At 33.2% G+C, this 18,128-nt stretch overlaps 3 protein-coding genes across 4 annotated transcripts; 1 reads left to right on the forward strand and 2 right to left on the reverse strand.

Annotated features, from left to right (window-relative positions):
- Nucleotides 1-178: 178 nt before the first annotated feature.
- On the reverse strand, nucleotides 179-5,357 carry LOC109805790 (protein PTST homolog 2, chloroplastic). The gene is made up of 8 exons (XM_020367995.3): nucleotides 4,705-5,357; nucleotides 3,669-3,831; nucleotides 3,144-3,333; nucleotides 2,800-3,041; nucleotides 1,687-1,832; nucleotides 1,464-1,611; nucleotides 741-809; nucleotides 179-638 (listed from the first exon to the last, which is right to left on the reverse strand). The coding sequence occupies exons 1-8, from the start codon at nucleotides 5,196-5,198 to the stop codon at nucleotides 540-542; spliced, it is 1,551 nt and encodes a 516-aa protein (XP_020223584.2). The 5' UTR covers nucleotides 5,199-5,357; the 3' UTR covers nucleotides 179-539.
- Nucleotides 5,358-8,421: 3,064 nt separating this feature from the next.
- On the forward strand, nucleotides 8,422-11,494 carry LOC145949157 (uncharacterized). 2 transcript variants are annotated; one of them, XM_083066846.1, is made up of 2 exons: nucleotides 8,422-8,647; nucleotides 8,838-11,494. In XM_083066846.1, exon 2 carries the CDS (start codon nucleotides 8,843-8,845, stop codon nucleotides 11,285-11,287), a length of 2,445 nt encoding a protein of 814 aa, XP_082922972.1. In that variant the 5' UTR covers nucleotides 8,422-8,647; nucleotides 8,838-8,842; the 3' UTR covers nucleotides 11,288-11,494. The 2 variants fall into 2 exon arrangements, with proteins under 2 accessions (XP_082922972.1, XP_082922973.1); XM_083066847.1 differs by having other exon boundaries at nucleotides 8,423-10,397; nucleotides 11,097-11,493.
- Nucleotides 11,495-15,459: 3,965 nt separating this feature from the next.
- On the reverse strand, nucleotides 15,460-15,801 carry LOC145953496 (protein FAR1-RELATED SEQUENCE 5-like). The gene has a single exon (XM_083067465.1). It carries the CDS (start codon nucleotides 15,799-15,801, stop codon nucleotides 15,460-15,462), a length of 342 nt encoding a protein of 113 aa, XP_082923591.1.
- Between the last annotated feature and the right edge of the window lie 2,327 nt (nucleotides 15,802-18,128).

The raw sequence follows: 18,128 nt of genomic DNA on the forward strand, positions 1-18,128 counted from the left end.
TACTGTCATTCTCCCAACAGAAAATGAATTGGAATATTTCGGTTTCTTATTATATTCGAATAGATTGGGACTTTCGAATGTCTCGACCCTCGCTGCTCATCAATTGAAGAAAAATAAAGAAAAGAAAAATATCAAGCTGGATTTCAAAGCATTAATTTCTAGAACTGTAAAGATACGCTAAAACTGAACTATTTCTCATCTTTTACAATTGATCATAAAGTATGCCAATAACAACATTCAAAACAGTGAAGACTTGTGAACCTTACTACAAACATTTACTCGTATCATTTGATACGGTGAGGCATCACTTCCACAATTACATGAACATGTTAAAAATGATTGAATGGGATTAGTTTGACATCAATCAAGATATCTACATCTAAAAGTGGCACAAGGACTAAGTAAAAGAATTAATGAACTACTCGCTGAATATTTTGTACAAAAGCGAAAAAATGGGGGAAAAAATTGGTGACTAACCTAGAGCATGTCATCATCTTCTATGTTCTACAGATATTATCTCATGCTAACTCTCTGTTACATCAATCACTAATGATGAGAAGATTATTCTCATAGCCATGGCTTGTAACAACAGGGCGTAACGGATCAACTTTCCATTCTCCATCTACAATGAATTTCATCTGCAACAGAAAAACAAGTAATTAAAATGTCTGCTACGTGTTTCATATCGGGCACTACATCTACAGGTTTAAGACATCATTACAGGATAAAATACAACTAACCTCATATCTTCCAGGATACAGCAGCAAGTTCACAGAAAACATACCACTACTTAACTTCTCCAGCTTTCTCTGCAATAAAATTACTATTTGCTAAATATTTTATGTATTTACGTCTAATGTGCTCAATATAAGTAATCTGAAAAGCATCCCGGGAATCTATATAAAAATATTCGGTCATTCCAGATCAGATTTGATTTAGCAAAATACAAAAGACAAAAAGAAAATCAATATACTTTTATCAATCAACCACCTACAATTGACCGAATCCTGGATATATAACACAGGCAGACCTATCAGGTAAAAAATAGTGGTTTATGAATCCTTAAGTCATATTGTACGCATAAATTCTACGTGGTTTATCTTTGAGCAAGGTTGTGCGTGTTCCGTGACCCATGCGAAAGGCATAAAATGGTATGAAACCCATGCTGAGAAGGTGAGAACCATGAAACTCATCTTGAGAAAGTGGTGGCGGCATATGAATGGTTTTAGTACATCTATTTACACAAACAATATATTGTAAAACAGGATATAATTTTTTATACCTTTTTTCTTTTTCAGAATATACTGTTTCTAGTTTAAGAGAAAAACACAAACTGTTTTTTTTGTTATATTTGTTAAACATGTTTTTTAATTTGTAAAATTTATTTCAGCTGAAAATATTTCGAACATATTTGTTTTAACATCTACTTTAACAATTAAAAAGTTCTCGGCAAGAGAGCAGACCTTGGTGGACCAACCATCAAATGATCCTGTTAAAAGTACTTCTTCAGCCTTAGTTGGCCAAATTACACAAGTAGTCTTTAGCATTTGCAAAGCTTTTTGAGCATTATTAATCTTCTTCTGCTTTTCTTCAACAACCTTGTGTGCATCCCTGGGAGAAATGAATATTGTCAAGATTTATGTTATGTATATATGACACAATAATTGAATCGTATCTCGGGGATACATTATTGCCAATGCCATCTTTCCTTCTAACACTGCCAACTTAGCCCGTATAGAACGCAACCTGTCTTGAGCATTTATCATCTCATTTTCCTGGAATTCCCAAGCATCGGAAAGCTTTGCTAGATTATCAGAAGAGTGCTTTGGGTCCTATTCAAGAACATACAGCAAGCAGATCAGGACTAGCATAGGATCCCAAGGAAAGGCCTTAATATTAATGTTGACAATTAACAGTAAATGAAAAACTATTCTACTGAAAGAGAACCCTTAACCAAGATTCTTTGCAGTAAATAAAACTAAATTTGTGGTAGCTATTAGCTCCACCTGCACGAATTAAATCACGCAAACAACTGTTCAGTATCTTAATTGTTCTCAATTTATCAACCCACAGAGCCTGTGAAACTCCTTGCTAACACCAGTCAATGCACACATACAGCATATCTGTAGTCCATACTAAGACCCAAGAGATAAAGGGAGATGCCCAAAAAAGTGGAAGATTTTGTATAGACGAGAAGCATCAATTAAGTTTCTTTTTTTTATGAATCATATTGGATAGGCTTAATGCACATAGTTTTAGTAACATTCAATTTCTTGGAGTATAATATGTTAATTATAAGATGAAAATTGATAAACAGATTGTGTTTGTATCCTTTGTTGACTCCCTTGGCTTGTGTGGTTCTCCCAGCCCAAAACATATTGCACAGAAAAATTCCCCTCTGCCCTCAAAAATAGAAGTGGCAACAATATCTATTCATAATACATACTAGTCAGGTCCAAACTTATTGCAAAGCATAGAAAAGACATAAATGAGCTAAGCTAACATCACTAGTGCTTTAAAAAAATAGAGAAAGACCTGCAGCAAAGATCAAAGATTGGATATACTTCACTGTTGTTTATTTCAAATAATTTGTAACTCGTAAATAAGACCCCCCACCAATAAAAAATAGTAAGATCATAGGCAACTGCAACTCACAGGGCATCAAATAGGTAAATCTTGTGTTGTTTCTTTTCTACTCACAGGGCATCAAATAGGTAAATCTTGTGTTGTTTCTTTTCTTTTTGTTGGGGTAATTCACAGACAAGTTCCATTACTAGTTTATTATATTATCACACTCACTGTCTGCATTGCAGTTATATCTGTGCTAGACCTCAACGAGTGAAGAACAGAAGATAGCTCCAATTTCAGATGCTGTATACGGGATTTAATGTCATTATTATTTGCATTTCCATCAAGAGAATATAATCCTGTTTCTTTGTTTATAAGTTCAGAAGAAAACTCCCTTCCGTTGAGGATATCAGGTTGTCCTGAAGCACCACTGATACCTCCTTTCTGAGTTTCACCAGGAACAATTTCAGCATCTGTATATCATAAATTCATAATTATGAAGATATCAGTTGATCCCGACTACAACAATAAGACTACAACAATAAGACGCAACCTAAAAATGTAAACAAGATTACCTTCAAAATCTGCATCCGAAACACCAGTTCTCTGAATAATCCAACTTCTCCACATCTCTGGCTCAAGCGAGTTTCTTAAATTTTCAGAACCTAATCCGTGCTGATCATGTTTGATCCGAGAACCACTAAGATGAGTGCTTGTAGGGCTCAATGAGGACGCTCTACTACTATTTTCAAGGCCAGCAGCTAACTTTACAACACAGGAGATACCCAAAAAAAAATATTTTAAAATTTCAACATAATGAGGGACATCAAAAGCGATATTTCAAAAATTCATTATCTCAGATTCAGGGTATTAAACATTAAAACTATAGCTTAAACTAATAGGTAGAAATATATAATAGAATAAACATTGGAAATGTGAAAGTTTGATAATAAAAAATTCAATATTCAAATGCTCCAGAACTCCAATATAGTTAATAATATCTTTCTTTAATTTTTCTTTATACTTTTAGCATATGACGTAAAGAGTAATGGAAACTAAAGAACAGCCTAGAACATTTGAAGGGGATAATATTTACTTACTGCATTCATTGTTGTTCTATGATCCCATTCATCTTTATCTTCATTACTTTCGCTAAAAACACCATCTTCTTTCTCTATTAAGCCAAGTCCTAAAACACTATTTCTTTGTTTCTCCAACCGATTCAATATACCCTCAATGCCAGATTCACCGGTTTCAATTTTCCTGTATAACAGAAAGTAACACTCAGGATACCGCTTGTCACTTGAAGTTACATATAATTCATCTATTGGGCAATAGGAACAGAACAGTACAATGGGAAGAAAAATAAATAGTGGACACTTATAAATTAGCTCATTGTTGCCAGATTAAAAGAACAACAACAAAGCCTTCTCCCACTCGCCACATTGATTAAGCGACACCATAATGTTCTGACATAAATCATATCTACAGAGAAACAACTGTCACCTAATTCTCACACAATGGTTTTCCCTATAGCTTGGGTCTCCCTCTACCTCTAGCAATTGGGCCGCCCTTTGTTTGATTTACCTTCCCCACTTGGGGCAGCTTCCACATGTTTTCTCCACACATGCTTAAACTACCTACGGTAAGCTTCTACCATCCTTCCTCTAATAGGTTCACCAAACTGTCTACAATGCACCCTAACCCTACCTCGTCTAGTATGTCAACTCATCTAACGCGACATTCTTATTTCTTCTACATTGAATTTATTATCCCGTTGGTTTTGCATCAACATCCAGTTCCATAACAACATTGAAGGTCTTATAATTATGCAGTAAAATCCCCCCTTAAGCTTCGTCTATATCTTTCAACCACAAACAACACTCAAGTCACTCCTCCCTTCCATCCATCCTGCTAGAATCAAGCTGCAAGATTAAAATCGCGCACAACATTTCCAAATTCAAACATCCAAAGCCCATGTGTGGCCCTCGAATCTCCCCTACACATCAAGAAAAAGAACACTTTAATCTTTACCACGAGAAATTCCAAACATCCAGAAACACGGGAAAGCGGCAAACAGAGCCCTAAAAAGCAAAAAAGAAGAGGAGAGGTGCATCATTATAACGGGATTCTCACACTGAACCATCCGTTCGAGAAGAAGAAGAAGAAGAAGAAGCAACCCCAGAAGGCCGAGTTGCATTACCCTCAATTCCACCGCTACCCCTATCTTCAAAACCGCGAATTTCCCCCAACCCATCATTCAAATCCCACCCAAATGCAAGCCACCCTCCTTCGTTAACAATAGCGTTGACCAAATCCACCCTCCCCGCAGCAACCAACTCCTCCTTTGTGGGAAACACTCCAGGTTTATCGGAACCCTGCATGAACTCCAAAATCTGGGACTCCAGAGAGGAGAACTCGCCCTCCCAATCCTTGCAGCGCCGCAAGAACCCGGAGCAGGACCAGCACAAACCCTTGTAACAGTTGAGAACCGAACCCGGTTCGTTGAGAAGCGCGAACCGGCGCAGCCTCCCGGTCGAGGCGGAGGAGAAGTAAAGAGGGGGGCAGAAGAGCGAAGGGGTCAAATGGGGCGAGAGAAGAGAAGAAGAGGGTGCGGTGAGGAAGTGCATGGTTGGGGCATTTCGTCGAACAGTTACTCGGCGAAAGAGAGCGTGAGCGGTGCGCGAGGACAAAAAAGGGAAGTGGGTGTGAGGAGCGCAAAGGAAGCAACGAACAATTCCTATTCCTGTAATGAAAAGAAAAGGGAAAGGGAGTGACTTTTTGTAATTACGCACTTTCGTGACAGAAAGATAGATAGAGATAGAGTGTTCTGGCATTTATTTTCGAATTCCTCACTTCTCGTAACGCCAGTCCAACAAAACGAATCCTCGTGTAATAAATGTCATCACCTTGATAGCCGAAATAAATTATTTTTTTATAACAAAATATACTATTTTATATCTAAATTTAAACAAAAACTTATTACTAAAAGAATAAATAACATTCAAACTTAAATAAAAAGTATTATAAAAACCATATAATTAAAATAGTCAAAATTAATCTAATATTCAAAATTAAAATATTTCAACATTTAAAATTAAAATAATTCATCGAACATAATTAATTTTTTTTAAGTTACAAAACTTACGGTCATTATTTAAGTAATATATACTCGTTCTGATAAAATCATTATATATTATTAATAAAATCGTAATATTATAAAATATTATTAGGTAATAATTATAGTAATAAAATAAAATAACAATAATAATGAATTTGTAAAACGTGAATATATACTCAAATCAATTATGGTCAGATCTAGTGGATTAGAATAAGATTTATTTAATAAAAAAAATCAAGTTAAACTAAATTTATTTTATATCATCGATTTTATTGTCTGATATAAAACACGTGGTAAAAAAGAAGTCGAAAAAAAACTAAAATATTATTAAAATAAGAAACTATTTTAAATAATTATCGTAAAATCATTTGCTTCTTTTTAAAAAATATATATATATGATAGTATACCAGCATAAATTAACTTATGCTTTGTTTATAATTTCTAAAATAATACTACTTAATTATTATAACATTTTATATTAAATTTATTTTCTTTCTTCAATTTGTAACATATAAGTTCTAATATTATATTTAATTAGTATGATCAAGTTACTTGATGTTTCTATATTTTATTTAATACAATTTTTTAAAAATTATTAACATTTATTAGATCAACTGATAAATTTATTCTCACATAAATTAACTTATGTAATAATACTACTTAATTATTATAATTATTTTATATTAAATCTACTTTCTTTTTTCAATTTGTAACATATAAACTCTAATATTATAAGTTACTTCATATTTCTATATTTTATTTGATAAATATTTTTAAAAATTATTAATATTTGTTAGATTAATTGATATTACACTTAATTTTCAAATTTTAAAGTTTTGTATTTGTAAAGATAATTATTTTTTAATATTATTTTTATTATTTAAATAATTAAAGATAAAATAGTCTAAAAAAATATGTACTTTTAATTAGATTATTGTCTTTATATATATTATAGATAAAAAAAAATAAGGAAAATATGAGAAGAAAAGCGTAGAAAAATAGATAAGAAATTGAGTAGAAATAAAAATTGTTTGGTAAAAGAAAAATAAGTAAAAATTTAATTTTAATTTAAAAATAATAAGTAAAAACTATTATTATTATTATACTAGTGTATAAAAGATATTTTATGTTTCTGTGAATTATTTTTATAAAATAATAAATAATATATATTATATAATAGTAAATGATTATTAAAAATACAAGTAGTTATAAAAGAATAAAAAAAATTATAATTTGTAAAAAGATAGTTATAAAGATAAAATTGTTCAAAAATGTTAATACAGACAATCTCCTTTATCCATAGTACAAATTATTATTATTGTTGTTGTTATATTTTATAAATAATTTTATTTATAAATAATAAATAACTCATTATTATTATTATTGGAAGTTTAATTTTTATAATAATTTTACTTAAAAATAATAAATAAATTTTATTTTTATAATTATTATATTTATTTTTTATGGATTTTAATATTATTATTATTATATATATATATATATATATATATATATATATATATATATATATATATATAAACCCTATTTTTGCAACAAAAAAAAATTAATAAATTCCACACACTTTCCCTCATTTTAAAGAAGTTTTACAAGATAGACCCCAAGTTCAAATATTAACACTTTCATCTTCTTTAATTATATTAAAAACACTTTACTTTTTAATTTTTCTTTATTTTTCAATAATTTTTTACACTTCTCTTCTACTCCTTTTATTTTTCTTTCTAAATACACCCTAAATATAAATGCCAGTAACTAGGATAAAATGTTAATTTTAATAAAAAAAATAATTATAACATCAAAATTATTCAAAAAAAAATAAACATGTAACTACAACTAGATATGCCCCTGTATACCAATATCTGGTATTCTTAAATATTTTTCTTTCATATTCTTGTATAATTGTCTAAGTTATTCATTGTCTTGTACAAATAGTTCTAACAATCGAGGTAAAATTTTGGATTTTGTTTAAAAATTATAGCTAAAATCAAGTATTGCCCTTCATCAATTTTGTTTAAGTTGTGCAAGCTTCGTTTTAAAAGTTTTTATAGATAAATAATTAATTTAATATCGATTTGTTTTTTCACATTATCATTCAATTACTTATTGGCAATAAAAAAAGGAATTATGCAAACATGTTGAGAAGATTTGTGTAGTACCTTCTTTTAGGAATCTCAAAAAAATTATCACATAAATTGAGATATTATTTATGCAATAAAAATGAACAAAGTTTAAGATATAATAAATAACTTGATAAAGAGAAATAAACTCATAAATTGTTATTATATAAAATGTTGTACTTGAAATTTTACTCTGATGCATTATGATATAACTGGTACCTTGGAATATATATTTATTACTCAATCATAAATACACATACCATCTCAAAACTCAAAATGCAAAGTTGCAAGTGCAACCAGATGCACACCCTGTTTAAATTATCTTGTAACACTGATATATAGCACCAAGGACGGAGCCAAGGGGGGACCTACGGGTGCCACGGCCCCCCCAACAATTTTAATTTTTTTTTATATACATATATATTACTATATGGCACCCCCTATTTTTAATATAAACTCATATGTATAATTAAATGAATAACCCAAATTTATTTTTTTATTCAACTTTTGGACTTCTGGTACGACCTGCTATGTGGTATCACTTTGGAATTTTTTTTTTTTTAAAAAAATGTAGCGCCTCATTTGATCATTCCAATTCTTGCCTTCTCAAGTCTCAAGTAACACTGGCAATAGGAATAGGATTGGGTAGTGACTATTGACTAGTTAGCATCACAATTCACAGCTTGCACCACGTCAATCAATAATCATCAATTCGTCATTGATTCTTATTTCATAACAACACCTGCACCGCATCATTGGTTCTTCAATCTCTCCTTGGCTCCTTGCGTCTTCAATCTCTCTTTTTATTTTAGTTCTTCAAAAGGTAAATTAACACTTCTTTTTTGTTACTAATATTTTAATGAATGTTTTCTTTTAATTGTTTTAATATTTTCCCCTTTGCTATTATGCTGAAAACCCTTTTCCCCTCAATTTAATTAGAATTTGTTAAGAGTGTTACTGTGTTAGTGTTGTTGCCTATTTCGTATGATTTTTATAGTTTTAAATTCTTTTAGGTTCAATGAAGATGAGGAAGACAACTATTGAATCATTTTTCAAAAGAAAAGAGAGAGATGATGAAGAAACACTGTCTAATACACCAATTTCAAATTTAGATACAAATGTTGATGATGTTGCTGAAGTTGATGAGCAACAGCCACCTCCTCCCAAAGCTTTGAGGACTGAACAAGAAACAATTGAGAGTGGTACCTTGATTCGCGATCCTGGAAAACGTTTACAAATTTGGAACTATCCTATTAATCAACAAGATGATATTCGTAGGGCGTATGTGAAGTTTGGACCATATCAATTTTTAATGGATTTGTATCCACTTTCAGGTCTTGAAGATCATCCTCGCCGATTTCAAGCTCATTGGTTTAGAATGTTTTCTTGGTTAGAATATTCACCGGAAAAAGATGCTGCCTATTGTTTTCCATGTTTTTTATTTTCTAAAAAACCAAGTCCATTCACTTCGGCAGGATTTAGAAATTGGAAGAAAGTGAATAATGGAAAAGATTGTGCATTTTTATCTCACATGGGGAAAAATATTAATTCTGTTCACAATGCTGCTCTTAGATGTTTAGAAGATTTCAAGAATCAATCATGCCACATTGATAAAGTGTTGAACAAGCAAACTTCACAGCAAATTCTAAGCAATCGGTTGCGTCTTAAAGTATCCATCGATGTGGTTAAATGGTTGACATTTCAAGCTTGTGCTTTTAGAGGACGTGATGAGAGTTTGTGGTCAACAAATCGAGGTAACTTTCTTGAAATGATTAAACTCTTAGCTTCTTATAATAACGAAGTAGATCAAGTTGTCTTGGAGAATGCTCCTCAAAATGCAAAATACACTTCACCTACTATTCAAAAAGAAATTTTAAATGTTTTTGCTAGAAGGGTGCAAAATGAAATTCGAGAAGAGATTGGTGATGCAAAATTTTGTTTGATTATTGATGAAGCTCGAGATGAATCTAAGAGAGAACAAATGGCTATTGTTATTAGATTTGTTGATAAGAATGGATTTGTTAAAGAGCGCTTCTTGGATTTAGTACATGTGAAAGATACTACATCATCCACTCTTAAGCAAGAAATCTGTTTAGTATTGTCTAATCATAATCTCAACATTGAAAATATTAGAGGCCAAGGATATGATGGAGCTAGTAATATGCGTGGAGAGTGGAATGGTTTGCAAGCTCTTATTCTTCAAGAATGTCCTTATGCATATTATGTACATTGTTTGGCTCATCAGTTACAATTAGCTCTTGTTGCTGCATCTAAAGATTCAAGTGATGTTCATGCTTTTTTTCAAAACTTGAGTAGGATTGTTAATGTTGTGTGTTCTTCTTGCAAACGCAATGATGAGTTACATGATGCTTATGAGACTGAAATTGCACGTTTGGTTGCAAATGATGAGATTGAAACTGGGAGGGGAGCTAATCAAATTGGCACACTACAAAGACCTGGAGATACTAGATGGAGTTCTCATTTCAATTCAATATGTAGCCTTCTACGCATGTTTAATGCAACTACTTCAGTTCTTGAAGATTTGGTGGTTAATGGAACTGGCTCTCAACGAGGTGATGCTACTTATGCTTTCAGAGTATTGATGTCTTTTGAATTTGTTTTCATTTTACATGTTATGAAAGAAATTATGGGAATCACAGACAAGCTTTGTCAAGTTTTGCAGCAAAAGAATCAAGACATTGTGAATGCTATGTGTTTGGTTTCTAGCACAAAGTCACTAATTCAAAAGTTAAGGGATTTTGGTTGGGATTCTCTTTTAGAAAATGTTAACTCTTTTTGCAATAGCCGAGGTGTACCAATTCCTGATATGAGTGCTACTTACTCTGACATAATTCGAACTCGGCTTAAAAAGGATTCTGTGACAGTTGAGCATCATTATCGTGTAGATATATTTACTGCAGCGATAGATTATCAATTGAAAGAATTGAATAGTAGATTCAGCGAGCAATCAACTGAACTTCTTATGTTGAGTGTAGCTTTGGATCCTAAAGATGCATTCAAATCATTTAATGCTTGTGATATTTGTAGTCTAGCTAAGAAATTTTACTCTTCAGATTTTTCTGACCAAGAAATGATTCATATGGAATATGAATTGCAACATTATGAGTTTGATGTGCCAAAGGATCCCAAATTTCATAATTTGTCAACTCTTGGTGAATTATGTCAAAAACTAGTAGAGGTTGGCAAATCAAATGTTTATCCTTTAATTGATCGATTGATACGACTTGTTCTTACTCTGCCCGTGTCAACAGCAACTACAGAACGTGCTTTTTCAGCTATGAAGATTATAAAAACAAGTTTGCGCAACAAGATGGAAGATGGTTTTCTTACTGACTACATGATTGTTTATATTGAGAAGGAGATTGCACGAAGATTTACAACTGATATGATAATTGATGATTTTTACTTCATGAAACAACGACGGGCACAACTTAAGAAATAAAGGTACATACTTGAATAACTTGATCTTGCAATATGTTCGATATATTTATCAAATGTAAATATGAGAAATAATTTTTATTAAATTATGTTAATTATTATCTAGTTTTGTCAGATAATATGCTTTTGATACTTTAATTTTCATTTATTATAAATTATATATTATTTATTCTCGGCCCCCCAGTATTGAAATCCTGGCTCCGTCCCTGTATAGCACTAATATTAATTATACAACAATTGGTGTATAAAAAAAATGGAACCCAAAAGCTAATATCTATGTATATTTGACATCTAATATTTGTTTGATAAATAAAGTATTTTTTTTACCCTTCTAAACAAATATTTAAGAGATACAACTATTTATCAACAATGTCACTCTATGTTGATTTTGACATAATTTTATAAGTTGTTATATTCATGCATTTAAGTTTTTGATCTTATAACTTCTTTCTCTTTTTTTTTATTGTTCTTTTTTATTTCTCACCGTATTACATCTATCATTTTTTGTGCATTCTTTTTTTTTTTTTAAACAAAGGAGGATAAAGTCCAAGGAAAACAAAAATTACAAACGGTGATTGTGGGTTAAAGGCAATCTCATATTATTCTTCATAAGCAAATTAACTTCTCTCATAAGAATTGAATCTAAAATACGCAATTTAAGTTCCCAATGTAAAGCTCTAGAGGTAAGAAAATTTGCAACATTGTTGCCCTCTCAAAGCACATGCGTAAGACAAAGGTATCAATCCCTCCAAATACAAAATCTAATGGTGGAGACCATGGTAAGCTAGGGGTGAATACATATTTATAAATTATTATACAATAAAAACCAACCATTCAAACTACAAGAGAGCTTGATCTTGAATATGACATCAAAAATAATAAACAACCAAAGTAATTCCTTATACTAAACTTAGTTCTTGTACATTTGGATATGGCACTACTTTCTTACATGCACTAAGTAAATGACTTGCCAAACAATTATCTAACTATATATGCTAGATTCATATACCCCATGACAAAATTGTATTAGAAGAATAGAATGATTGAGGTGCTAAACAATTTGTACCATTTGCTTTATTCATTATTATGATGAAAAAAATAATTATCCATCATATAAGTGAACACTTCATTGTAAATGCGATGGAATTTCAAGTTAGGAAAATTTCATTTGAAATTCATATGTGAAAGTAGTTGCCAACCACCAAATGAAAGAAATACTAATAATAGATGATATGCAGAAGGTGTTTACATAATAATGTTTCCTTAGTGTATAATTATTTGTTCCTAATGGTAACAATTTTACCTGGCCACTTGTGTTTGGCATGCCAAGGACATATGCTTGTCCAAAATAACCATGAACAGAGAGGATGACTACATTGATTATTGTTGGTAACATGCTTAAAAGTTTCTCCAAGTTCACTAGGTCTGGTGCTTTGAGTACTTCTGATAGATTTTACTTTGTCTCGTTCACTCTTCCTCTAGTATCTCTCAATCCTCTCTAACCCCCACTCCTTCAACTTGTCAATGAAATTGGTACTAACATTGGCATTGTGTTACGACTTTCAACACCCTTAGCCTCTTATATATAAAAAATTATAAACTCTACATTACCTCAAAATTTTGATATGTAGTGTCTTTGGAAAGTCCTGAGAGGAATACATCAGCCACTACCAGTGCCATTTAACATTTAAAGCTTTGTAGAATAGTTCATGCTATCATTTGTCATCGACCTCTGCCAGTGTAGATGACAAAAATGGAAAATGAATATTAAAGGTATAAATTTGGTGCTAGTAATATAATATTTATGAATTTCATCTCACACTCTTCCACCTCAAAAAAAATTACAATTTTAACATTATTATCAAAAAACTTATGGAGTGAAATGACAACTTTACTACTTAAACACACTTCTACATTAGTAATGAATAAAACTTACTAGTTTGACCATCATTTTTCATGACCTCTTGAAGCAACCCAAAATAAGATGTGTCATTATTATCAACTTGTAGTCCATGATAATACCGAAACAATATGTTTTGAAGTGTAACATACAAATGATTAACACAAAAAAAAAGCAAAGAAAAAGTCATCAAAGGTAAAATCTCATTAACAAATTAACAACTTGCAATGCTTGTGATAAAATAGGAACATGGGTATCAGGACAATAAAAAGGAACTCCGACAATGTTAGGTAAGTTCGATAGTCCTTGGCTTGAAGCAACATACCCATATGTTGGGAATTGCATTTGGGGTACCATAGGATGTACCATAGGCTATATTGGGGGTACCATAGGATGTATCATAGGCTACATTGGGGGTACCATAGGATGCATTGGGGGTACCATATGCTGCATTGGGGTTAACATAGGTTGTAGTTGGGACATAATAGGGTGACCGCCACTGGAACAAACAACATGTTTGATTATACAATTTCAATAAAATTATTAATCATTGCTAAGACATGTACGTAACCATTTCTCAACATGCACATTACCACAGTCATGTACATACAGGGGATTATGTTTCAACTTTTTTTCTTTCTTTTGCTTGTTACTACAACTGCTAGATTTCCCTTTCCCTTTCTATAGACAAACAATCTATTACTTAATAAAACTTAATCTACTTTGTCAGTATGGCTTCTAGGCTTAGTTGAAATTACATGGTCCTGACCCTTACTTACACTTGATGTCATTATTTTTGCATCTTACGAAATCAAAGAAGTTGATCATCTCATTTGTTACACAAATGAAACAAATACTCAATTAAAAAAAATTATAATTATTGTTAACAAGAAACTTACACTATCAGCTACAATGTTGGATTTAGAAGATTCTGATTGAGATAACTTATCATCATTCATACTCTTATCATTTGTACCAACACGCACTGGACATGTCTTAATATTGTGTTTTGTACTGGTAAAATTTGAACAATGTCTTGACCTCTTCATACCAATCTTACTCTTCTTTGGAGCACCTTTAGTCTTAACCACATTGGGATCACAAAAGTGCTTTCCTGATGGGTTTGGGGTGTCAACAAAATCCTCTAATTTCTCATACTTATCAATGAGCTTCAATATTTCATTCATTACCTCATTGTATAGTCCTTTCTTTTTTGAAGCTATTTTGCAAAACCTTGTACAAGCACCATAATATGCCTTAAACCAAGCAAGCTCCATCACATCAAAATCTACTCCCTTGGATGAGTATGATGACACAAAATCAATCTTAGCCTTTTTAGCCCATCGTGTCAAAATGAGATTGTCTAGAATATGGTCCACATGCTCCTATTTCATGGAGCAAAAAATATGAGAATAAGGAATACCACGTGACTCGAAACGCCTACATTCACAATAAAATATTGGCCTTGAAGTATCATAAAAAACTTTCATTTCAACATTACGATGACAATACTTAGTCAACTTCAAGATCAATTGGTCCCCATTTACTACTCACCCAGTAACAATTAACGTACTAACCAATACAATCTTCTCTTTAACTTCTATAAAAATTGTAGTGTAGATTTTTGCAGCAGCCTTCTCAATCTCATAAAGAGATGTCGTCAACACAAGATATGAATATAGAGACTTAAAGTTAGCCACTAATTCACTTTCTATATTCTCTCAAAGCTTGTTCAAAATCATGTATAAATTCAAAAATGCTGCATTTTTTCCTAACATATGTCTTCATGATTGAATTAATAGCTTTACATTGAGAAGTAGTACGTATACGACCAAAAAATATATCACGCAAGTACGTAGTGGCCCATGATGATCTATTCTCATACATTTTGGAAAACCATTTGTTCCCCACAAGTCTATGCTTCTCAACCATCTACATCCAAAAATCTTCAAATTCCTTCGAAGTGAAATTCGAATACATTGCTTTCTTGAAATCCATCAAGAAAGGAGAACTCTTAACATTTTCACATGTATTTTTATGCAAGTGCCAAGCACGTAGTCGATGACATGTATCTGGAAAAACATGTTTTATAGCCTCCCTCATTGCCCATCCCCATCTATCACAATTGTTTTGGGATGTTTGTTCCCCATTACTTCTAAAAATGATTTTAAGACCCATTTATATGTGTCAATGGTTTCATCTAACACCAAAACACAACCAAATATGACGATTTGTGAGTGATAATTACATTTAGAGAAAATTACCAAAGGATAGTTTTACTTGTTTTTCTTATATGTCGTGTCAAACGTAAGAATGCCACTGAAATAACTTCCATATGCCCAAAAAAGTTGCTTCAATCTACCATCACTATTAGTTACAAATTTTGCGTACAACATGGGATCATTGTCAGCCTTCCCACGAAGATAACTCAAGGCAGCAACAACATCTCCATCTTTAATCTCACCACACATTTGACTATCTAAATAATTATATAAATCTTTCTTGGTAAAACCAACACCAGCATCTCCACCCTTTTGAGCCACCACGTACCCCATTATATGACAAGTTTTGGTACCATTTGAATGTAAGCTATCAACTTGAGCTTTATCTACATCCATCAATCCACGGTAAGCTAGGAACAAGTGCACATATCTTGAAGGTGTTTATTCATGGTTAAAGGCCACTACAAAACACGTTGTTGTCCATATTGATTTCTTTAAGTTGTAGTGTACATGAAGCCTAGCTTGACACTCAACTCGTGTAATACGTCTGTGATCTCTTTTCCTGTCTACCCTTTTAAAGTGCTTTTTGTAACGTAAAAAAAATAAATTCAGTAGCTAGAACGGACCGTTCCAAACTACTGATTGGGAACGGGCCGTTCCGGAAGGAGAACGGGCCGTTCCGAAGGATCTATAAATAGGGGTTAGGGGCCTTCAGGAAAATGTGAGTTTTTAGAGAGAAGTTTTAGAGAGAAGGTCTCTGGGTCAGTGAGCTCCTTTCTCTCCCAAATTTCTCTGTTTGACTCCTTTTCTCCTCTAGATCACTAACTCCTTCTGACTTTTCTTGAAATTCAGATTAGAAAGATTGCTTTGGGAGGATTAAAGTTTCGGGTTAAGCTTTGGAAGGGAATTCTATTTCGTCACAGTTGCTGGCTATTTTGAGCCAATCTTCAGGTAAGGGAAGCTAGAATGTTTGTTATTTAAGTTGCATGTGAGATTAGAAATTCAATTGATGCATGAAAGTAGAGGATCCATGGCTGGATCGGAGAATTCGCTCATTTTTCGAGGTTTTGGGAAAAATGAGATTTTCAGGTGGAATTGATGCATCGGATGGGTGCATGTAGATTTGGAGTTTGTTTTTATGTTGTATGGAGCCTATGCATTGTGTTTTTGTGTTTGCATGTGGCTGGATTTGTTAGTTTGGATGAGAGTTTCTGAACTCTCTGACTGGGATTAGGCTAGGGGCAAGTTGAGCGCGCCAGGTGTGGAAGAGCTTAGGGCTCTCGGGTTGGATGTTGGGCCAGATGTGATTTGGTTGCGTCAGGCGTGGATACTCTTAGGAGTCTCTGTTTCAAGGACACCGAGCGTGAGTTGAACACGCTGGGTGTGGATGAGTCTTAGGACTCTCAGGTTGGGATCAGGCTGGGCGAGCTCAGGCTACGCCGGACGTGAATATGTTTATGAATGAATTGATGCTTATGCATGTTTAAAGTTGAAGTTTTAGATCATGTATGTATGATATATGATGTATGGTGAGGTGTGATTCATATGTATGCTTTGTGATGATACGTATGAATGTTTGAATATGATATGACATGTGTATATGTTCATATGAGTATGTTTATTGATCATAATGGTAGGTAGACCATTTATGATGTATGATGCATTATTGCATGTGATGTCTTATGACATGTGTATGATTGTTGATCATGATGGTGGGCAGACCATTATGATGTATGATGCATGATTGCATGTGATGCCTATGGCATGATTCTAGCCTAGGACTTGAGGAGAGGAAAAATATTTTCGAACTGGAAGAGCTCACATAGAGTCTCTTGAGAGTGGTGCTTGGATAGGCCACTGATATATGAGAGTGGTGCTCAGGGAGGCCACTGGATTTGGGAGAGTGGTGCTCAGATAGGCCACTGGGTTGGGTGAGTCTCCTCTAAGTCCTTAGCTAGTGTTGGAGCGGGGTATGAGGTCGAGGGTTATTCCCTTAACCAAGTACTCGGGAAGGTGCGTGGATCCTTGCGGATAGTCGGTGAGCGAACTCCACTATTGACTTGGTTATGCATGCCAAGGTCGTGGTAAGCCCGTACCTAGTTGTGTTATACCTGACGGTGGATCTGGACTTCCAATTGTGTAAGTGACATCATCTGAGTAAACCCGAGTGAGGATTATATATCCTGTTTAGCTCTGACCGAGCGGGCGCATTGGGCGTGAAAACGGTTGGGGTGGTTTCGGTAGGATGGAATGTCACTTATACAGCTTTATTGTTATGGAGATCTCCTAGGTGTATGCGTGACGAAGCATTAGATGATTGATATGCATTGATATCTGTCATGAGATGCATTTATTGCATGATTATTAATATGATGAAGTGTGGTGTTTGACTTCATGATTGGTGAATTGTATTCTATACATGAATAATATTGGATAGAGTGTATGGTGTGACTCTATGAACATGATTGATAGTGGGATGATGGTGTAGTATAGATTATTATTCTATAGTTGTATGATTGATTTGTGAATTCTAGCTTACCCTTCTGTTTCCATGTGGTGGAACTGCGATGATCATACTTGGTATGGGAGCAGGTCAGGACTAGCTTGGAGTTGAGGTGACCGCTGCGAGACGGGGAGTTGGATCCTCGTGTTAGAGTTACCATTTTGGGTAACGATTTTGTTTGTGCTTGACCGGCACTAGGGAATATTATTTTTGGGATGAC

Source organism: Cajanus cajan, chromosome 11 (genome assembly GCF_000230855.2).
Source record: "Cajanus cajan strain Asha chromosome 11, NIPB_CcT2T_4, whole genome shotgun sequence".
Lineage (NCBI taxonomy): Eukaryota > Viridiplantae > Streptophyta > Magnoliopsida > Fabales > Fabaceae > Cajanus > Cajanus cajan.

Bases quoted from the DNA above. Each gene is read 5' to 3' on its own strand.
- LOC109805790 (XM_020367995.3), bottom strand. From the start codon at position 5,198: ATGCACTTCCTCACCGCACCCTCTTCTTCTCTTCTCTCGCCCCATTTG. The intron at 3,334-3,668 runs GTAAGTAAATAT...TGTGTTGTAAAG, and splicing joins ATAGAACAACAATGAATGCA to TTAGCTGCTGGCCTTGAAAA. The intron at 3,042-3,143 runs GTAATCTTGTTT...TATGATATACAG, and splicing joins TTCGGATGCAGATTTTGAAG to ATGCTGAAATTGTTCCTGGT.
- LOC145949157 (XM_083066846.1), top strand. From the start codon at position 8,843: ATGAAGATGAGGAAGACAACTATTGAATCATTTTTCAAAAGAAAAGAG.
- LOC145953496 (XM_083067465.1), bottom strand. From the start codon at position 15,801: ATGGATGTAGATAAAGCTCAAGTTGATAGCTTACATTCAAATGGTACC.